The following is a 24,303-nucleotide window of genomic DNA, read 5'->3' on the forward strand; positions in this document are numbered from 1 at the left end:
CCCCCAAGACGTGCGGCACAGCCAAAAAAAACCCCCCACTTTTCTTATGTTTCAAAAACATCTGTGTGATTTTAAAAAATAGGACAGAACTAAGCTTTAAATATGTGAAGGTAACTTGTTTAGACTAGAAAACTGGTATCAAACCGACCAGCCTAAAAGGAATTAATACGTAGGTACATATACAATTTTCCTGTATATTATACACCGAGGTATGATTAAAATCTTTAAAAAAATAAAATACTTCAGATGAAGAAGTTGAAACTCCATTAGTCAGTTTTTAGGTTGTCCCTTTTCATTTATAAGTGACATAAAAATACTACTTTTTACACAAATTTAAGACAAATATTTTCAACAGAATGAGACACCACAATGAAGGCTTCATGAATAATTTATTCCATTTGAAGTTTTTTTTTGTTTTTGTTTTTTTTAAAAAGTATAAACCTTTTCATTTCCTCAATCACAATTTGTACAACTCAGTGTTATGGCATTCGGCAGCAATAGTGTTTGTTCCTTCTTTTTTTTGTTGCGTTAAAGAAAAAAAAAAGCAATTGGACCATATTAAATCTCACTGCTAAACAATAACTTTAAAACGCCCCTTCATAAAGTGACCAAGCTATTTTGAGAGAGTTGATGCGGACATGTCCAGTAATGACATTACAATTTGTAGTTTAAACTCAGTAACTTTAAGGTCCACAAATCCAGTTTACTTTGAAAACTAAAGCTATTTTAAAACTTCATGAATACATCAACCTGAGGAGTATTTTAGGTCCCAAATCCAGTTTTTAAATTAATACTCCACAAAAAAGAAAACATATATATAAAAATTTAAACACAGTTCTGGGCCCATTAAAACACCAAGAAAAATCGAAAGGTTAAGATTTCTAGCAGATTTTTTTTGAGGGGTGGGGGGAAACAAAAATAAAATGTATGTCAAAAACATTTTTCCTTAATTTAGACAAACTAAACTCTGAAGAGGAAACCCAGACCAAAACATCACTCATGCAACATTAAATGTATTAATAGACTGATATGCGATGCCATAGTGGATGAATAGCAAATTATATGATGCAACAGCATTTAAAAACTTCCTTTTAATGTATTCAATTTGAACATTTTAAATAATGCAACATAGTACTTTGATATTACAGTATTAACATAGTGCTTGATTAAAGATCTGCAAATCTTTGTAGTAACACATTAAGTTAAAAAATTACCTCAGAAGGTAAATATGAAGACGAAAGGAGAATATTTTAATACAGTAATCTGTGCCATACTGACAATTGAGTACGAATACAGCTGAGGATAGTTGACTAAGTAGTAAGAGCTTAATTTTAGTGGTTTAAGAAAAGTTAGAAAGATTTAAAAATTACAGCTACTTTAAAATTTAAGGATTACATATAAGTACACTTGGTGGCCTTCTGGCCAAACAATAAGGTGTACAGAAATTTATTCATACAGTGTTAATTCACAGTCCTGATAACTGAATGGCTTGCATAAGAAAGGTATGGCTAGATGTTTCTCACTGGCTGGAAGCAGACATTATATAACTAATCTTTTAAAATGCCAAAATATTCAACTCCCACCCTGCTTTGTAATAACTGCACAAAAAACAGACATTAGCACTGTAACAAAGAAGTCAAGGTGTTGGTGATCAACTGATATAAAGTATATTACTTTGCTTACCTATTTAAACAAAACTACCCATACTTGTCTGTGACAGTACATTAGTAGTCAGATCCATCATCCTGCATGAAAGGCTTAATTTATTTTTTTTTCCTGAAACAAATCTCCTGACCTTTTCTAATGGCTATTTAATAACTTTCTATTTGAGTGTGAATTTATATATGAAGGGCAGAAAAAAAAATCTTATCAGTAAATCCTGTATATTTGGGAACTATTCCCTGATTCCCAGATAAAAAGGAATTGTATAACGGGTTCCTTCCTTATGGCTCCATATAAAAGAAACTATCAGGGAATAATTTTTTAAAAATCAGTTTTCAAACTGAGGTGTGGTTACTATAGGTTAGTGATTTAAACAATTGAGAATACAGCTTTTATTTGTAAGAGTCACTATTGAGTTAATAAAATATATAAAAAAGGATACTGTTTTAATAGAAATTCCAAATAAGCATCTTTCCCCTCAAATCTCAGACAAGTGTTTTTTAAAGTACAGAACAAAACATGCCGACATAATCTGTAGTGTGTTAGCATAATTTAAGAACAAATGCAGAGATGTGATCTTTATATTTTAACTTCAAAATATGCTGACCATTGGGATTGCATTATAATTTTGAAGAAATGATCAAAAACCTGTCACCAATTGTTTTTTTCTATAGGAAAAACAAGACTTGCTAATGTTTCAATATACACAATTTGAAGAAATTATATTGTTCATAAGAAAGTGATATTTAAGCTAAGCATATAGTATTTACAAAACAAGTTTCAGTTAAAAAAACAAACAAACAAAAGCCAACCAAAAAACAACAAAACATACCAAATTACAGTTTTGTAAATACAATCAATTTTGTCCTTGTAGAGAATTAGTGAACATACAAATTCAAAATTTAGCTAGACTGCTTCCAAGAAAGACAGGTAGACTTGGCGACTGTGAATTCAAGTCAGCGACACAGGTAGGAGGCTAACTTGGACTCTCTTGTGAGCAGCACTGCAGAAAGGATTTTTTAAGGGGATAAAGCCTGCATAGAAGCAGTTATCTTGGCATGTGCAAACAAGAAGAGGGAAAGCTGTATTGAAGGAAGGGGTGAATTAAAGTCCCTAAAATTCAAGTCCCTTCTTTAGGGAGGTGAGAACCTCCTTGGCATATGCCCTGCCTTAATCTGAGCTGTGTTACAGAAAAGTACAGACTCTGGTGTTTGGGACTGCCATCTCCTAACCAAGAAAATTAAATAAATAAAAAGGCAAAAGGAAACAGGTTTAAGTTTAGAAAATGGTTCTTTAACTAGTGGAATAGTCTGAATACCAGAATTCACTGAGGATCTATTTACACCACAGTTTGATTGCACTCACACATCCATACATATGCATACTCTCACACACATTCCCAATCTTTAATTAAAAAAAAAAAAAAGTCAATCAAGAGTGACTGCTCTTAAAATAATTTGTAAAATGCCTAGAGCTGGGCTAAATTTCAACTTTATAGCAGATCCTGAAGATAATTTTCATAAGTAATAATATTCCCATGCCTAGATGTGCCACTGTTAAAACAACAACAAAAAATGTAAGCATGTAACATTAAACACCAAAATTAGTTTAAGCATTCAGTAGCAAATGTTTTTCTTGTAAAACTAAGTTTCTTTCACTGGAAATGGCCTGAAATATTAGTCATAGCCCTAAACCATAGTACAAAATATAACTGAAGAATTCTCATTTTATTCTAAGTTAAACCACCTAACAATATCACTTGTATATTGCCATCATGTTATTCTTGTAAAGGTGTGACTGATATATAAAATGTTATAAGACCCGGTACCTTTTCAATTTATAAACACAGTGAACTTCATTACTGTACATGTACTCTGCAACTACAGCTTAGCTGTAAATCCTCCACACACAATGGTATGGACATTATTCCCCCTCTATCCCCATTAAACTGTACATCAAGACAATACAAATTTACTGTCCCACCCACCCCCTTACAAAAAAATAATACTCTAAAAGCAACCCTACTGCAACTTTTTAATTAAGACGATTACATATATTTTAGACCAATTGCTTTAAAGCAAGAAGGCAGTATAAACCTTCTAGGAAAATTTTTATAAAAGAGGTTAAGAAATATAAGACAATTTATACATTTAAAAACTTACAATAAATAAGAGATGCAGGCAATTTGAATACTAGATACTATAATCCAATACAAGAACATCTTGATGTTCTGAAGCCATATGTTGAAATTCATTGCTCCTCATGTTTCCTTCTCCATGCTTTTAATATTCATTTAACATGACTGGGTACTATGGCTCATTACTTTTCACAAATACTGTGACTGGAAAAAAAAGGTTAATTTTGCTACGAAAATGTTATAATACGCTTTGCATGATCAGTCATCATCCTAAAGAGTTCAGTATAGTCAATGAAAAATAACAGGGTTATCGCCCATACCCCCAAGTCAAAACAATATTTGTTTAAGTAATAAGAATTAGACCCCATCACAAATGACTTTCACTGAGAAGATAATTGTAACTTAATCTTGCAGCGAAATATCTTTTTCCCTTGTTCTTTTCTTGCACAGTTCCATCAAATGAAGATCACAGCATATTCATGATAAAGTTATATAACTGATTCAGCACCACAAAATGAATTGGGAGACATGAGCGTCTGTCCTGGATTGCAGGGTCACAGGTTAGCCAGGAGAGTGCATTGTACTGTTCCAAAACAAACCTGAAAAGCAAGTAAACTATATAAGTCACGTATTTACTTGAGCTTTAAATTCTGGAAGCAATTTCCAATGATGGCACCTAAGATTCAGTCAATTTAAAGAAAAAAAGTGGAAGGTATGAAATAGAGAGTCTTGGGGAGACTAAGAAAAACTGATTTTCATTAAAATTGTTCTCAAAAGTAGATTACATGTGTTAGAAAGAAAAGCACTCACTCTGAATGATATATAATTCATCTAGCAATCCAAGGGTGCACAACTATAAACTACCACCAAAAATGAGAAAAATACATAGGGATCAACATTGTATTCTTGCAAAGTTGTTATGGAGAACTCTTAATGGTAAAAAGAGCTGTACCTGAGGACATCTGAAGTCTGATTTGAGTCAAGTGGGTGGGAGTGTTTACTGTGAAGCAGCTCGTCAGATTGCACTGAAGGCACGTGGAGGTGCAAAGAGGCCTAAAAAATAACAGGTGATCAGTCAGCCAAATGGAAAAAATCTGTCGGTTTTACCTTATTCTCGCAAGGTCTCTTCCTGATGAAATACATTTTAGATCTATGTAATGAATGGGAGCCACTATAAACACGTTTGATCTTCTTCTTTAATTCATTATGTAAGTAATTTTTAAGTGCATACTTAAAACTTTTTCAGCTTTATTATTTTTGAGACCACGTAATAATCCTGAAAAAAGGATCTCTAATTATTTGCTAAGTGTAACCTGCCTAGATGTGTAAAGTAAATGTTTAAGAAAGCACAAAATTGATAAACCTGAGTACAGTCTCTAGGTTACATAGACTATGCAAATTAACCTAGGTCTAGCACTGAAAAAAGTAATAGAAGTAAGCATTTGCAAATATTTTACTTATAAAGTGATAAATCTTAAGCAGAGCTACCTCTGGTGGAATTGTGAACACCGATGCATTCTTTTGCCCACTCAATTTCATAATGGAGGCTTAATAACAACTGGCACACCCATTTAGGTATGGCAATGAAGAGTGAAAGAAAGGAATGTGGTACTCTTTTCACATTTCAGTTCCTCGACCAGGGATCAAACCCGAGCCCCCTGCAGTGGAAGTGCACAGTCCTAACCACTGGACCACCAGGGAAGTCCCTGTAGAAACTCTTGACAGGTCTCATTCTGTATACTACTGTAAAAGGTGCTATTTTATATTTAGGTGTTCTCTCCTCTACAACTGTAATATATGTATAAAATCTTGTTGTATATTCAGAAATATAACCAAAAATATGTTTCAACTGCCCATAAACTCAATTTGAGTTATAAGCAAAAGTCTCTCATGTGGCAGATCACTACAAATAAATGAATGTAATTAGTACCAGTGCTCTAATTTCAATGATAAAAAGATTTTTTAATCACCTAAGTAAGTAACAACATATTTTTTTCCCAAGCCAAGAGAAACATACCAGATGGTTTTATTTGCCTATGGTATAGAAATAAAATGGGATGTATGAAAACAAAAGGTGAACAAAATTATGGTAAGTTATGCCTTACCTGATAATTCAGACCAGAAGTCCTAATCTTGTTACACTGTATCTGAGGGTGAATGCCCACTTTACACTATCCTCTCTGCAAATATTGAGTAGAAAAGAATCTGGATAGTCCCTTGGACTTTTTGTGAAGTGGTGTTTCTTAAAAATATGTTCTGTGAAACACTATTAATAGGTGTTACACAACCCGTTTCCTGTGTATTAAAGTAAGTTTGGGAAATGGTAGGTAAACAATATTATTTGCTGCTGTTTTTCAGAGCTTTTAATGTGTATTCTAACAACAAAAGGGGGGTGGGGGCAAAAAGCACATGTAGCACTTCCAAAAGGACCAAAGAACACTTTGTTTTGTAGAAACTCCATGGATTACTATGATGCACAAATCCTCCCTTGGGAATATGTTCTTGTAATGAGATCTGTATAGACCATTGCACAACGAATAGACCGGAAGGGGAAGAAAAGTCATATGCTAAAACTATTACCTTGGCCAACACTCTCTAATTATATTACCTCACTAATACTCAATTCAGATCAATAGCTCTTGTATTCTTCATGAATGTGCCACAGCAATTCATTGCTTAATCACACGTCACTGACTCAATGGTATGTGAGCCAAGGGAATCAAGATTTAATAGCAACAGGCTTAAAAGACAGCAACAAGCCTATTGGTTTAAGTACCCACTAAAATATAACCTTAAAAAAGTAAAGCATACTATTCAATTTTTACCCTACAAATAAAAATCAGTTGGCAAGTAGTTAAGTTAGCATGATTTATGGACTAAATCAGTCAACTTCCGGTGGGCTTATATAAGTGAAATCAGATCTAAATTTGTTATTTTGGAATAGTAGTAGTAGCAGCAGGAACAAACTCTAGATAGGGCTTTCACGTCTCGTTTTACCATTTTATGATTTATCTCTACCTTGTTATATAACTTGCTAATGAATTTGTTTCGATAAAATAAGTCACAGTGGGTCTGAGAATATCATTACTTGAAAACCACTCAATAGTTTTAACAGCAATTTACACAAAAAAGCTAGAAAGCTTTTTTTAAGGAGGTAGTAAATGGATCTAAATATCAAATATTTTTACAAAGATTATGAAACGTTTAATTCCCAAAATAATGAGGCATAATAGGAGTGCAGAGTGACATAATTCAAAGAATAACACTATATAATCATGAAAAGATCCAGGTTTTCATGTTGAGTCTACTACCAATTTATGACTTTGGACAACTGAGTTTTCCTGAACCTTTAATATGCTCACCGAGAAAATGAAGAAGTTAGATTAAGGGTAATATAAGGTTTCTCCCAGCTCTAAACGTCTATACGTGCAGCTGAAAATAACTAAGAGTAAGGGTTCCAGAAATTTGATTTAAAGTTATTTAAAGGTTTAAACTTAATATGAATTTAAGAATTAGTTGCTTCATAATTAGATTCATAATTCTCTCTTGTCTAGAAAGTCGTATATGGCAATGCATTTAAGACCTCAGACAAAAGCTATAAAAGTTCAAAAAGCCACTTCTATGCTTCTTAGGACTTAAGCCGTCAATTAGCATTGCTTAGGAATTGTCCCAAAAAAAAAAAAAGCAATACCTTAAGAAAAAGGGGACACTGATATTGTGCTTGAGGACATGCTGACCAGAACCAGTCAGGTAACGGACCCGCTTTGGCAGTTGATACAAAGTAACCAAGGGCCAATGGTTGCTGAAGAATATTAGTTACTTCATCATGAGATTCTGTTGAAAGTAGCCGATCAGTACCCTGACCCTTAAAAAGACAAAATTAAAACTGTGTTAGTTCATTTGATACAGCTAGCACTAGCTATAAATACAGAATGGCCTATGGCAATCAGTCTCATTATTTTATTACTTCAATTTAAAAAATACTGAAGGATATTTTAGAAAGTCAATTGCTATGTATCATAATTCGCATTAAATAATGAGTTTTAAGAGTTGCATGAGGAAATGAATATACCAACTATTTAACAAGTTTGTAATATTATGTCAAGCCCGTGTTCAGTGTGTGTGTATATAAACCTTTGCATTTGACTGAAAAATACAAAATATTCAATGAACTTTCTAACTTATTTCCTAATACGCCCTCAACTAATTCCTGACCATCACACCCCAATCCAAAAAGTGGATTAAATTTCGCTTTGTTTATCTAGCACTATCTATAAAATGCAGTTAACAGAGTTTTGGAAAGAAATATGGCAACATGAAGAGACAACTATTAAGTGATGTTCATATCCTTTAGATTAGTCAATGCATTGTTTGGTATATATTTTAAGGAAACATAAAAAGAAGAAAAATGATATACACGGAAATTCTCATTGCAATTATTACCTAAAACAGAAAAAAATAAAAGACTTAAATGTCCAACGTTTGGGGAATGATATAACAAATTATGGTAAAGCAACAATGTAACATTAAAAAGCTGCTAAGGGAACTCCCTGGTGGTCCAGTGGTTAGGACTCCATGCTTCCACTGCAGGTGTACACGCGTTCGATCCCTGGTCGGGGAACTAAGATCCTGCAAGCCGAGCGGCCAAAAATAAAAAATATAAAAAGCTGCTTATACGTTTTGAAAGCTGCAACATGTGAAAGGAAGGTGATTTTCTAAAAGCAAAAATGGTTTCTGGGAATTCCCTGGAGTTGCAGTGATTAGGACCCCGCACTTTCACTGACGAGGGCACGGGTTCAATCCTGGTCTGGGAACTAAGATCTTGCAAGCTGCACAGAGCAGCCAAAAAAAAGGTAAAATTGATTTTAGTAAAGAGGTATGATTATTGGTGCTTTTCCATATATATATATATATATTTTTTTTTTTTTTTTTTTCCCATAATCTCATTTCTTTCCAGTTAAAAAAGAAAAAGGAGGAAAGGATGCAAGGTAAGGTTGGACACAAAGATGCTTTTTTATTTTAAACTTATGTACATTACAATAATCAAATAACCACTATATATAATTTCATTCAAATATGATGTTATTCAAATGAAGTCCAATTAGTTTTGAGTTCAAATAGAAGGACAAGACAGCCTGCTTCCATAGCTGCTAAAAATAGGGGTGGGGGGCACGCGAGGGTCAGTGTTTTTTCTGTTATTAGAAAATAATTTTCTTATAAAGAAAATTATTTCCTTTATGTTCCTTGTCACAGCCTGATACGAATGGCAGCTCTTAGAGTAATATACTGATTCTCAGGTAATATAATCCTATATCCTGCTATGGTGAAGTAGCAGGAAAACTATTAATATAAAAGAAGGATTAATGCCAAGTAGTCTAGAAAATACAAAGTCCGAGAAAGCAGAACCTTAGAGACTCTCTTAATAACGTACAACTCAACATACTGATGTCTCCAAGATACAAGTACATGAATGTACTGCTGTAATGTTCTTGCTAATTTTCAAGGAAAAAAAGTGTTCTATTTCACTGATATAATCCGTTACTAAGTTAATGAATGACATTTAGATAAACCGAACTTTTATAACAAGGTTACCTTGCCAGCATCACCTCCATGGGGGTAATGAGATCCTGGAGAATGAACAGGAGATCCCGTTGGAGATGCAGGAAGGATATTAATGATATCAGGGTCAAGATCATCTCCTGTGTCTAACAAATCAAAGATACCCATTCCATCTGCTCCATCTATACAGGAGGAAGAAAAAAATTAAACACTCCATTTTTCATATCCTATGGTCATTTACAGGAGAGAGTTAATGGATTTTAACCAAAATGAGTTAATTTAATCAACATCTACCAAATGTCTACTATGTGCCAACTATTGTACTGGGAGCCAAATAATCAACTATGCATAAATAAGCATGTGGTAGTCTGAATAATGGCCCCCCCAAAGATGTCCAAATCCTAATCCCAGGAATCTCTGAATATGTTACCATAAAGAACTTTGCAGATGTGATCAAGCTAAAATCTTGAGATGGGGAGATTATTCTGGATTACCCAGGTGGGTCCAATGTAATCACAGGGGTCCTAATAAGAGAGAGGCAGTACCATTAAGAGTCAGTGAAGATGTGACTACACTAAACTGCTGGCATTGAAGATGGAAAAAGGGGCCATGAGAAAGAGATGTAGGTGGTCTCTAGAAGCTCGCAAAGGCAAGCAAACAGATTCTCCCTTACAGCCTCTAGAAAGAACCAACCCTGTAGACACCTTGATTTTATAGCCCAGTAAGACTGAGCTTGGACTTCTGACTTCCAGAACTGTACGATAGTAAACGTGTGTTGTTTTAAGCCACTAACCATGTGGTAATTTGTTACAAATAGCAATAGAAAACAAATACAAATGCCGGGAATGAAAACATATTTAAAGTGAGACTATTCACAACTAATTCCTTAATTCTTTACTATTAAAATATTTAAGTTTCTGTATAACACACTAAAAGAGAAGAATAATAAATACCCATACTTGTGATTTTAGAGATATGCCATTTTCTAAGGTAACCACTCAGAGCAACAATGGAATATCACTTATTTCCTCTTCTACTAAAATGCAATCAATAGGTTCATCCAGAAAACTTACAAATTACTATATTATTCTGGCAAATCAAAATACAAAAGAATATAAAATGACCTGCAAAGTTCATGTACAGGTAACTCAACAGCACATACATAAACCTGTACAAATACTTTATGATCCATGTTGGCTTTTAAAATAAGTAAACATTTATGGGATAATTCATAGCACTAGTTCTGCTATCAATAAGGTAGAAGAACGGTTGTATTAGTTTCCTGCTGCACTTCAACAAATTACCACAAACTCATCGACGTGAAACAACATACATTATTCTCTTACAGTTCTGGGGGCGACAAGTCCAAAATCAGTTTTATTGGGTTGAAATCAAAGTGTTAGTCATTAGGCCAAAATGAAGGTACTGGCAGGGCTATGTTCTCCCTTGAGGCTTCAGGGGAAAATCCGTTTCCTTGTCTTTTCCAGCATCTGGATCCGTCTTCAAGGTAAGCAGCATAGTCATTTCTCTCTGACTTTGCTTTCCTCTGTTTCCACCACATGTCCTTCTCCTCTTTTGTGTACAGTCAAATTTCTATCTCCCTCTTATAAGGATCTATAAGATTGCATTTTGGGCCCACCTGCATAAACCAGGATAATCTCTCCATCTTAGGATCCATAATTTAATCAAATCTGCAAGTCTTTTTTCTGGGTAGGGGAGAGGGCATATAAGGTTAACATTCACAGGTTTCAGGAACATTCACAGGACACAGATGTTTTGGGAGGTATTATCCAGCCTATAATCAGCCACAATCATCCAGATTTACTTTATATTTGCAAACCTGTACAGAACAATCCACCTACCATTGTTGGGATTGAAAGCTAAGTCCAAATTTTCAGTGGTATAAGTAGCTGAAGCTACTTGCACAGAAGCAGAAGTAGGAAACACAAGTATATGAGTACATGATGTATCCTGTGGGGTATTAAGCTGAGACGTCTGCATGTTTAGAGTGGTGCTTCTTCCAAATACAGAACCAGTTGACACAGAATCTGGAAAGAAAATGACAGGTAGTTTTTCTTTTAATAAATGAAAAATCGATTTTACAAAATACTTAGAAACTTAAGTGCATAAAGAATTAAATCTGATATAAACTAAAAATAGCTAACCTGGCATAATAACAAAAGAGCCTTGGGGTTCCATTGCTACCAAGCAAGCACTGAGAATGCTGGGAGAGTCTGCAGCAGATATACCACACATTCTACACATGTCTTTCAGCCTTTTACTTAGAGACTGCAAGTTTCGACGACTCAGCAAACAGCTCCAATCTGTGGGCATCAACAGTAAAAAAAATAATAATATCCAAAGTAACAGCATTGTTAACACTGTATAGAACAAAAAGTTAAAACATAATGGTTTTAAAATTAATGTATTTCTCAAGAGTCATCATTAAGTCAAGAAACTCTTATTGCTGACTTTACTCAACATCCTTTATGTCAACTGTAATGTACATCAATATCAATTAGGGGGCTTCCCTGGTGGCGCAGTGGTTGAGAGTCTTCCTGCCGATGCAGGGGACGCGGGTTCGTGCCCCGGTCCGGGAAGATCCCACATGCCGCTGAGTGGCTAGGCCCATGAGCCATGGCGCTGAGCCTGCGCGTCCAGAGCCTGGGCTCCGCAACGGGAGAGGCCACAACAATGACAGGCCTGCGTACCGCAAAAAAATTTAAAAAAATATATCAATTAGGACCTACTGAACACAGGATGAGTTGCACACTAAGCAGAAAGGGGAAAAAAATGGAAGATGACAAGAACAGTAGTAATAACACTGATATAAAGTTCCAATATGTCTTTTTAAAATCTGAGTTAATCTATCTGTGGACTGGAAATATGTGGTTCCTCTTTAAATAAACAAAACAAAAAACGAGATTTTTATAACCTTTGCATTTTATTCAGTACCTATTCCTAGATATGGTCAGAATAGCATATGAATTAACATAAAACAGAAATTTACCATTCTCCTGCAAAGTATTGCTTACAAACAGCAGAAGCAAGAAGAACTACAATCCTGCAGCCTGTGGATCAAAAACCACATTCACAGAAAGACAGACAACATGAAAAGGCAGAGGGCTATGTACCAGATGAAGGACAAGATAAAACCCCAGAAAAACAACTAAATGAAGTGGAGATAGGCAACCTTCCAGAAAAAGAATTCAGAATAATGATAGTGAAGATGATCTAGGACCTCGGAAAAAGAACGGAGGCAAAGATTGAGAAGATGCAAGAAATCTTTAACAAAGACCTAGAAGACTTAAAGAACAAACAAACAGAGAAGAACAATAAAAAAATTGAAATGAAAACTGCACTAGAAGGAATCAATAGCAGAGTAACAGAGGCAGAAGAATGGATAAGTGACCTGGAAGACAGAATGGTGGAATTCACTGCTGTGGAACAGAATAAAGAAAAAAAGAATGAAAAAAATGAACACAGCCTAAGAGACCTCTGGGACAGCATTAAACACACCAACATTCGCATTATAAGGGTCCCAGAAGGAGAAGAGAGAAAGGACCCGAAAAAATATCTAAGACATTATAGTCGAAAACTTCCCTAACATGGGAAAGGAAATAGCCACCCAAGTCCAGGAAGCACAGCAAGCCCCATACAGGATAAACCCAAGGAGAAACAAGCCAAGACACATAGTAATCAAACTGGCAAAAATTAAAGGCAAAGAAAAATTACTGAAAGCAGCAAGGGAAAAATGACAAATAACATACCAGGAAACTCCCATAAGGTTAACAGCTGATTTCTCAGCAGAAACTCTACAAGCCAGAAGGGAGTGGCATGATATACTGAAAGTGATGAAAGGGAAGAACCTATAACCAAGATTACTCTACCTGGCAAGGATCTTATTCAGATTCGATGGAGCAATCAAAAACTTTACAGGCAAGCGAAAGCTAAGATAATTTAGCACCACCAAACCAGCTCTACAAGAAATGCTAAAGGAACTTAAGTTGGAAACACAAGAGAAGAAAAGGACCTACAAAAACAAACCCAGAACAATTAAGAAAATGGTCATAGGAACATACATATCGATAATCACCTTAAATGTGAATGGATTAAATGCTCCAACCAAAAGACACAGGTTTTATGAATGGATACAAAAACAAGACCCATATATATGCTGTCTACAAGAGACCCACTTCAAACCTAGGGACACATACAGACTAAAAGTGAGGGGATGGAAAAAGATATTCCATGCAAATGGAAATCAAAAGAAAGCTGCAGTAGCAATACTCATATCTGATAAACAGACTTGAAAATAAAGAATGTTACAAGAGACAAGGAAGGACACTACATAATGATCAAGGGATCAATCCAAGAAGAAGATATAACAATTATAAATATATATGAACCCAACATAGGAACACCTTGATACACAAGGCAACTGCTAACAGCTATAAAAGAGAAAATCAACAGTAACACAATAACAGTGGGGGACTTTAACACCTCACTTACACCAACGGACAGATCATCCAAAATGAAAATAAATAAGGAAACAGAAGCTTTTAATGACACAATAGACCAGATAGACTTGATATTTATAGGACATTCCATGCAAAAACAGCAGATTACACTTTCTCCTCAAGGGCGCATGGAACTTTCTCCAGGATAGACCACATCTTGGGTCACAAATCAAGCCTCAGTAAATTTAAGAAAATTGAAATCATACCAAGCATCTTTTCTGACCACAACGCTATGAGATTAGAAATCAATTACAGGGGAAAAAAAGCATAAAAACCATAAAGACATGGAGGCTAAACAATACGTTACTAAACAACCAAGAGATCACTGAAGAAATCAAAAAGGAACTCAAACAATACCTAGAGAAAAATGACAATGAAAACATGACAATCCAAAACCTATGGGATGCAGCAAAAGCAGTTCTAAGAGGGAAGTTTATAGCTATACAATCCTACCTCAAGAAACAAGAAAAATCTCAAATAAACAATCTAACCCTACACCTAAAGGAACTAGAGAAAGAAGAACAAACAAAACCCAAAGTTAGGGACTTCTCTTGTAGCACAGTGGTTAAGAATCTGCCTGCCAATTCAGGGGACATAGGTTCAAGCCCTGGTCCGGGAAGATCCCACATGCCATGGAGCAACTAAGCCCGTGTGCCACAACTACTGAGCCCGTGAGCCACAACTACTGAAGCCTGTGTGTCTAGAGACCATGCTACATAACATGAGAAACCACTGCAATGAGAAGCCCTCGCACCACCACAAAGAGTAGCCCCTGCTCACTGCCAACTAGAGAAAGCCCGTGCACAGCAATGAAGACCCAATGTAGCCATAAATAAATAAATTTATTTTTTTAAAAAAAAGTTAGCAGAAGGAAAGAAATCATAAAGATCAGAGCAGAAATAAATGAAATAGAAACAAAGAAAACAATAGCAAAGATCAATAAAACTAAAAGCTGGTTCTTTGAAAAGATAAACAAAATTGATAAACCATCAGCCAGACTCATTAAGAAAAAGAGGGAAAGGACTCAAATCAATAAAATTAGAAATGAAAAAGAAGTTACAACAGACACCACAGAAATACAAAGCATCCTAAGAGACTACTACAAGCAACTCTATGCCAATAAAATGGAAAACCTGGAAGAAATGGACAAATTCTTAGAAAGGTATAACCTTCCAAGACTGAACCAGGAAGAAATAGAAAATATGAACACAACAATCACAAGTAATGAAATTGAAACTGTGATTAAAAATCATCCAACAAACAGGGCTTCCCTGGTGGCACAGTGGTTGAGAGTCCGCCTGCCAATGCAGGGGATACGGGTTCGTGCCTCGGTCTGGGAAGACACCACATGCTGCGGAGCGGCTGGGCCCGTGAGCCATGGCCGCTGGGCCTGCGCGTCTGGAGCCTGTGCTCCACAACGGGAGAGGCCACAACAGTGAGAGGCCCGTGTACCATAAAAAAAAAAAAAAAAAAAAAGTTAAAAATCTTCCAACAAAGTCCAGGACCAGATGGCTTCACAGGTGAATTCTATCAAACATTTAGAGAAGTGAGAACACCCATCCTTCTCAAACTCTTCCAAAAAACTGCAGAGGAAGGAACACCCCCAAACTCATTCTATGAGGCGACCATCACCCTGATACCAAAAGCAGACAAATACTATAAAAAAAAAAAATTACAGACCAATATTACTGATGAATATAGATGCAAAAATCCTCAACAAAATACTAGCAAACAGAATCCAACAACACATGAAAAGGATCATACACCATGATCAAGTGGGATTTATCTCAGGGATGCAAGGATTCTTCAATATACGCAAATCAATCAATGTGACACACCATATTAACAAACTGAAGAATAAAAACCATATGATCATCTCAATAGATGCAGAAGAAGCTTATGACAAAATTCAACACCCATTTATGATAAAAACTCTCCAGAAAGTGGGCATAGAGGGAACCCACCTCAACATAATAAAGGTCATATACGACAAACCCACAGCAAACATCATTCTCAATGGTGAAAAACTGAAAGCACTTCCTATAAGATCAGGAACAAGACAAGGACTGTCCACTCTCACCACTATTATTCAACAGTTTTGGAAGTCCTAGCCACAGCAATCAGAGAAGAAAAAGAAATAAAAGGAATACAAATTGGAAAAGAAGAAGTACAACTGTCATTGTTGGCAGATGACATATTATACATAGGGAATCCTAAAACTGCCAGCAGAAAACTACTAGAGCTAATCAATGAATTTGGTAAACTTGCAGGATACAAAATTAATGCACAGAAATCTCTTGCATTCCTATACACTAATGATTAAAAATCTGAAAGAGAAATTAAGAAAACACTCCCATTTACCATTGCAACAAAAAGAATAAAATACCTAGGAATAAACCTACCTAGGGAGACAAAAGACCTATATGCAGAAAACTATAAGACACTGATGAAAGAAATTAAAGATGATACCAAGAGATGGAGAGATATACCATGTTCTTGGATTAGAAGAATCAATATTGTGAAAATGACTATACTACCCAAAGCAATCTACAGATTCAATGCAATCCCTATCAAATTACCAATGGCATTTTTTACAGAACTAGAACAAAAAATCTTAAAATTTGTACGGAGACACAAAAGACCCCGAATAGCCAAAGCAGTCTTGAGGGAAAAAAATGGAGCAGGAGGAATCAAACTCCCTGACTTCAGACTATACTACAAAGCTACAGTAATCAAGACAATATGGTACTGATACAAAAACAGAAACACAGATCAATGGAACAAGACAGAAAGCCCAGAGATAGTCACGCACCTTTGGTCAACTAATCTATGACAAAGGAGGCAAAGATATACCATGGAGAAAAGACAGTCTCTTCAATAAGTGGTGCTGGGAAAACTCGACAGCTACATGTAAAAGAATGAAATTAGAACACTCCCTAACACCATACACAAAAATGGATTCGAGACCTAAATGTAAGACTGGACACTATAAAACTCTTAGAGGAAAACATAGGAAGAACACTCTTTGACATAAATCACAGCAACATCTTTTTTGATCCACCTCCTCGAGTAATGGAAATAAAACAAAAATAAACAAATGGGACCTAATGAAACTTCAAAGCTTTTGCATAGCAAAGGAAACCATAAACAAGACGAAAAGACAACCCTCAGAATGGGAGAAAATATTTGCGAACATATCAATGGACAAAGGATTAACCTCCAAAATATATAAACAGCTCATGCAGCTCAATATTAAAAAAACAAACAACCCAATCCAAAAATGGGCAGAAGACCTAAACAGACATTTCTCCAAAGAAGACATACAGATGGCCAAGAAGCACATGAAAAGCTGCTCAACATCACTATTAGAGAAATACAAATCAAAACTACAATGAGGTATCACCTCACACCAGTTAGAATGGGCATCATCAGAAAATCTACAAACAACAAATGAGAGGAGAGGGTGTGGAGAAAAGGGAACCCTCTTGCACTGTTGGTGGGAATGTAAACTGATACAGCCACTATGGAGAACACTGTGGAGGTTCCTTAAAAACCTAAAAATAGAATTACCATATGATCCAGCAATCCCACTACTGGGCATATACCCAGAGAAAATCATAATTCAAAAAGACACATACACGCCAATGTTCACTGCAGCACTATTTACAATAGCCAGGTCATGGAAGCAACCTAAATGCCCATTGACAGATGAATGGATAAAGAAGATGTGGTACACATATACAATGGAATATTACTCAGCCATAAAAAGGAACGAAATTGGGTCATTTGTTGAGACATGGATGGATCTAGACTGTCATACAGAGTGAAGTAAGTCAGAAAGAGAAAAACAAATGTCATATATTAACGCATGTATGTGGAACCTAGAAAAATGGTACAGATGAACCAGTCTGCAGGGCAGAAGTTGAGACACAGATGTAGAGAACAAATGTATGGACACCAAGGGGAGTAAGCCACGGGGGTGGGGTGGGGTGGTGGTAGTGTGATGAATTGGGCAATTGGAATTAACATGTATACATTGATGTGTATAAAATTGATGACTAATAAGAACCTGCTGTATAAAAAAATAAAATTCAAAAAAACACAGAAATTTAAGTATTAAATAATAAAAACACAGTTTTACCTTTTAATTCTCCATGACCAATCCTTCCTAGACGGCCAATTACAACTCTCCATGGCAATGAACTCATTTGTACAAGTCCTAAGCACCACTCCCAAAGTTTCTGTAGACCAAATCTTCTAGCAGATCCTTTTTTCCGACGTGCCCTATTGTATGGAATAGAATCATAAATATTTCTTAAATTCCTATGATGACATTTCAAAAGAGCTCAAATTTGTGAAAAACTGGTCCCTTCATTTTAATGCTTGATATTTTTTACACAAGTCCTAAGCAAGAATATATATAAAATCACCGGTTTGGCATGATAGTTTGTATTTTGTTTAATACATGTTAAAATACATACTCAAAATTAAAAATTGTCCAAGAACCACCAAAATTCACCAGAAACACTGCTCTATATCAGAGATTGGCACACTTTTTCTTTAAAGGGACAACATTTTAACCTTTGCAGGCCATCAAGATTCTTCTGTAAGAATTCAACCTGCTGCAGCACTAAAGCAGCCATGGACAATAATTAAACAAATGAGTGTGGCCAGATTTGGCCTATGGCCTGGAGTTTGCCAACCCTTGCTTCATACTTTATTTGTTTTTAAATAAATAAATTTATTTATTTATTTATTTATTTTTATTTTTGGCTGTGTTGGGTCTTCGTTGCTGCGCATGAGCTTTCTTTAGTTGCGGCGAGCAGGGGCTACTCTTCATTGCAGCACGCGGGCTTCTCACTGTGGTGGCTTCTCTTGTTACGGAGCACAGGCTCTAGGCACACGGGCCCAGTAGTTGTGGTTCGCAGGCTCAGTAGCTGTGGCGCACGGGCTTAGTTGCTCCGCCGCATGTGGAATCTTCCCAGACCAGGGCTCGAACCCATGTCCCCTGCATTGGCAGGTGGATTCTTAACCATTGCACCACCAGGGAAGTCCCCTGCTTCATACTTTAAATTGAAGAATATCGAACAAAACCCCCCCACACTTCCCAGAACAAACAATGCTGTGTTTTCTGCATGCACGTCCTTTATTAGGCAAGTACATAACATTAAGTGCTCTGTGGCTGAGCAACAGTAGCTACCATTTATTGAGTACTTACTATGTACCAAGCAGTATGTCCAATCAATTTACATGTAATACCTCATTTCATCCTAACAACCCTATAAGGCAGATAAAATTATCCTCCTAATTTTACAGAGAAGCTACAGCTCAGTTGGATAAGGTAATTTTGTCAAGATCACACAGCCAATAAGTGGCAGGACTGGCATTTGAACCCAGATCTCTATGACTCTAGAGTTGGACCTCTTAACTATCATCTCACTTCTACTTTCAGTAAAATGGCAATACACTATTTTTTTATTGGGAAGGTGGTATTATTCTTTCTCTATTCTCTTTCTCATCCTTCACAGATCAATGTTTCTATATTGTTTCTTCAGCGCCACTATAACCAAATAATCACTAAGTTTTTTTGCACATAACCAATTTCTAAACTTAAAAGAACAGGACATTTAGATAATAAAGAAGAAAAAAAACAGAACGAAATCTGAAAATTAGTTACTTCATGGATTTTTCAGGTTCTCTTAGGCAGTGTTCACTAGCCTTGAAATGTTATCAGAAGGATCTATTAAGTGATAATTCAATATGAGGCTCATCTTCTGTGACCTATTAGTTACAGTCTTCATGAATAACTGGTCATGATACCTAACTACTATCAAGAAGAATTCTAAAAAGAAGGCCACCATTTTCAGAAGACACTCCAACATTTAAATAGGAAAAGTTTTAGTAAAGAAAGTTAACTCAGTTTATTAGGAACTATATCTTAGATGGTATATGAGAAAAGTCAATGTTCTAGGATGCCTTACTGGATTTTAATTGGCAGATGGCTTTCTAGTTCCATGTTTCAAAATTTGTTAGGCTAAAATCATTACCTCAAGGTTTATTACACAGAATATAGGGGCTTTAACCTCTTTTGTCTATGTAACCGAGATAATCAAAATTATTTTTGAGTCCGTTAAATTATACAATATAAGTATTCACTACAAAAGAAATGAAAAGCACCCACAATCCCAAGACTTAATATTTTAATACATATACCTTCGAAACCATTTTCTATTCATTAAAAATGAAACATAATTGTGTGTGTATGAATTTTTTTTCAAGGGATGATACAATGATACATTTAAGGAAATAAAAGTACCTATTTGGGACATCGATGTTAATGATACAAGTTTCTAAAAGTTCTCCATATAGATCTGTGCAAGATGCAAGAATCCATCTTTGATCATGTGATAAACAGTAGCCCACGAAAAGAACATTGTATTTCTGTCCAGCTTCTCCAAATGTTTCTCCTAGCTCTGTCTGTTTATCCTTCACTGGAGCCAGAATAAAAGGAGGTGTATAAAGTCGAATACACTCTGGTCTCTGTAAAGTAAAAAATTAAGTTACTACGGTACTATACAATCACAGAAAAATCTTTTATTGAAAATAAAGATAGGGACTTCTCTGGTGGCGCAGTGATTAAGAATCCGCCTGCCAATGCAGGGGACATGGGTTTGAGCCCTGGTCCAGGAAGATTCCCACATGCCACAGAGCAACTAAGCCCGTGAGCCACAACTACTGAGCCTGTGCTCTAGAGCCCGTGAGCCACAACTACTGAGCCTGCATGCCACAACTACTGAAGCCCATGGGCCTAGAGCCTGTGCCCTGCAACAAGAGGAGCCACCGCAATGAGAAGCCCACACATTGCAACGAAGAGTAGCCCCCACTCGCCGCAACTAGGGAAAGCCCATGAGCAGCAACGAAGACCCAACGCAGCCAAAAATAAATAAATTTAAAAAAGAAAAAAGAATGATATAGTATATCTACCCATTATCAGATAACTGGAAAATGAGAGCTAATCAGAGACCTGCACTTAGTTTTGCATAAAATCATAAAATGTAGTCATTCAATAACTTTGGTAATGGAAAACATACTTACATCAGGACTTTTAAGAGCTGTTTCCATGGCTAAACCTGGACCAAAACCAGTCAATGTTTTCACATTGGTTGATGTTGGAAGTGGTCTCCGACACTGGGTAAAGGCCGAAAAAGCCAGGGATTTTAAATGCTGGGTATAGATTTGTCTATCTTCATGCTTCACAGGTTGCAACAGGTACTGACAGGGAACAATCTAAGAATTACAGGCAAATATTACAAATGTTAAAACTCTCCACAAGAGAATAAAAAGAACAGTGAGTCTAAAACTCTAAACATTTTATTAGAAAATTTAAACAAAACCTAATTAAAATGATAATCTAAAGAATGATATTTTCTTATTATATAGATTTTTAAAGAATACTCAATTTTATTAATGAGCTTTGTAAAAATCTTTGAACATTTCTCATAGCAGTTATACTGATCAATACTGCCATTGACTGCCATAGTCCTGTTGTAGTCTATAAAGAATAATTCAAATTCTCTGCATACAACTTAATACGGTTAATTTCTCTCTACTAGTTTGTAACCTCTTATTTAGAACTCTAGTTTATATAAGTTCATTCTTTTCCTATTTAAGCTTATGAATTTAAAAATTAGTTTATACAAGTAACACGGGGAGATATTTAACATACTTAATGTGGTCTTTTTATTCTCTATTCTTACTGTTGTATGATTGCAAGTTTATCTTTTATAAACTAAGATTTCTATTATAATATCATTTATAGTAAAGTCAATATAATAGAACCTGGCTTTTAGAAAATCAATGTGGATACAGAATAGTAACTTTGAAACTTCTATCAACATCAACCGTTTTAAATAAATTTAACTTGTAACATTTATCATTCTCACCTGTACAGAAACAGTGCTCTTAACATGAGGAGGAAGAGTCTGGACCATTTCCAGAAAACATCGAAGTAACCCCAAAGTCCATACATTAGAAGAATTAGTGCTCTCATCTTTGTTTTCATATGTAAAAGGATCAATTATATAAACAACAATTGCCGGTGGATAAGTGATTGCATGTGAATCACCATCTGTGGGGATGCCCACTTTGTCCCGATCCATTGTGCTAAAATTTGAAGTAGAAATAAGACAGTTAGGGAAAAAGTTCTACTGTACCTTCTCGGAATAGCATCAAAGCAGGTTCTTAATACCCTTTCCCCCTTTTTTGGGGGGGTGTGTGTGTGGTGTTGAGAGCCTCTCTAAAAATGAGGGACATCTTTCTCTCCAAAGAGAACCATAAAAAGTTCACAATTTGATGGTGTACAAAGACCCTTGGCATTAAGAGGTCTTGCATTAAAAAGAAGAAACAGAATTCTTAAAACCACAGAGCATCAGAAACGTCAGAGAGCTTAGTGCTTAAGTGATAAACCTGAGACAAAGGGACTTCCCTGGCGGTCCAGTGGTTAAGACTCCCCTCTTCCAATGCAAGGGGTGTGGGTTCCATCCCTGGTTGGGGAACTAAGATCCCACATGCCATGCATGCAGCATGGCCAAAAATAAAAAATAAAAAATAAACTGAGACAAAGATAAGTTAAATGAGCTGCCCAAGATCACAAGGCTGGCTAGAAGCAGAGCTAGACCAAAAAGAAACCAATTCTCCAGACTTAGTCAATGTTCTGTTACATTTTTAGAATATACATATTCATTTCATACTTCATAACTTCAATGGTGATTAAGCTTCATTCTTTGATGGTGATATGATTTTTTAAAACTACAAATCTATTTAGATGTTCAACATGGAAGATCTAGCTGGGTAATTGAGAGTTTGCTTTTAATCACATATAAGTATAACTTTGGGCAAAACTGCATCCGGGTAGCTGAAAGATATAACCAAGCTTAGGCCAACTTAACCTATAAATTGAAAGGGAATACCTTCTTCATAAAAGTAATAAAGACAGCTGTCACCATCACTGTTGTCATTATATATAACTTAAGTGGAAGCATTTTGTAAAGAGCATAATATACATTATACCCTATTGCTCCCACTCTACAGATAAGAAAACATGCTCAAAAACGTTAGGTAACTTCCCTAAAGTGACATAGCCAGTAAACGACAGATTCAAATCCTGATACAACTCTTATGCCTCTGAACAGGGTCATTCAATAGTGACTCCTAAATCACTGGAGTGATTTGCATAGGCAAATCTACTTGACAGTTACGTCACAGAACAGACTCAAACATCACAGGACAGTTAGACTAAATAGTTTTTAAGGTCTTCATTCCCACCCTGAGATTCTATGATAAAGACTTTATGAAGAGTCTTCATTATAATTTTATAGGTAAAATATTCGACATTATAAAAACTAAAATTTCAAGGATAAGACCAAAGGCTCTTTATGTTATTTGGACGAGAATAAGCACATATTTATATTTCTGCAAAGGTTAGTGTATTTAAATATACCTTTCGGACACATCAGGATGTGGCTGAGTGGGAATCGAAGACGACTCTCCAGAAATCCCAGCTGTTTGTAGAGCTGATGGCGGTTGCCCTCCTAGCTGGCCATTCTGAACTGTACTCGCTTGCGTAGACATGGATCCCGCAACACTACTGTTCATATTGCCAAAGGGTGGAAATGAAGGTAGTTTATTTGATGACATTCCACTATTCAAGTTGGAGGAGGATGAAGATGAAGCTGAGGTTGTGGTCAAAGTTGAGTTAGCTGTGGCAACTGAAGAAGACATGGCAACACCTGAAGTCATTGTCACAGTGCTGCTCGCTGTAGATACTAGGGTGGCAGATGGAGTATTAGCATTTCCAGTACTTGTCATCTGAGGTGGAGTAATCAAAGGCTGACTTGTAGGGGCAACTAAATTTGGCTGGGAAAGTAGAGAGCTGTCCAATGGCTGGGAAGCAAGGTAAGGACCTAAAGACAATAAAAACAGGATATTTAATTCTTTATTTCACTGATTGGTTCTTTGTTTAATCTACTTTGTGAATAATAATTTCTAGTTTATACTCTTTTGGTGATTACCCTCCCCTTAATTTGCCGGCTAACAGTGTAGCAAACACTAGCTTTCTATTTCCACTACAAAGTGAAAAAAAATTTTAAATGGAATTGAAAAATAAACCAGTTTATACAAAATAAAGAAATGGTTTCCATGAAATATAATAAAATTCTATCTTGTAGGCATAATTAATTAAATAAAAATAACAGTATCTAGCAAATTTTCATTAAACCATTCAACAAGTTCCTAGGTCACAAGTTGAATAGTGACTATACTGGGAGCTAATTAATATAAAATGGAGGAATGTTATGGGGTTCAAATTATAGGAATGTCTAATGAGATTCAATGTTTTGGTTCTGTGTCTCTTTGGATTAAGTCTAA

General features: G+C 35.8%; 1 protein-coding gene across 3 annotated transcripts in view; it reads right to left on the bottom strand.

The window, feature by feature from the left end:
* Positions 1–371: 371 nt before the first annotated feature.
* MED13 (mediator complex subunit 13) overlaps positions 372–24,303 on the bottom strand; it is a 96,304-nt gene continuing 72,372 nt past the window's right edge. For all 3 annotated transcript variants that reach the window (XM_059047664.2, XM_067020548.1, XM_067020549.1), the window contains 11 exons: positions 23,378–23,840; positions 21,822–22,041; positions 20,974–21,165; positions 20,195–20,418; positions 18,020–18,162; positions 11,524–11,682; positions 11,221–11,406; positions 9,392–9,540; positions 7,491–7,664; positions 4,752–4,852; positions 372–4,398 (listed from right to left, as the gene is read on the bottom strand). In XM_059047664.2, the coding sequence (XP_058903647.1) occupies positions 4,266–4,398; positions 4,752–4,852; positions 7,491–7,664; positions 9,392–9,540; positions 11,221–11,406; positions 11,524–11,682; positions 18,020–18,162; positions 20,195–20,418; positions 20,974–21,165; positions 21,822–22,041; positions 23,378–23,840 (2,144 nt within the window). In that variant the 3' untranslated portion in view covers positions 372–4,265. The remainder of the gene's footprint in view (positions 4,399–4,751; positions 4,853–7,490; positions 7,665–9,391; positions 9,541–11,220; positions 11,407–11,523; positions 11,683–18,019; positions 18,163–20,194; positions 20,419–20,973; positions 21,166–21,821; positions 22,042–23,377; positions 23,841–24,303) is intronic.

This window comes from Kogia breviceps, chromosome 19 (assembly GCF_026419965.1).
Source record: "Kogia breviceps isolate mKogBre1 chromosome 19, mKogBre1 haplotype 1, whole genome shotgun sequence".
Lineage (NCBI taxonomy): Eukaryota > Metazoa > Chordata > Mammalia > Artiodactyla > Physeteridae > Kogia > Kogia breviceps.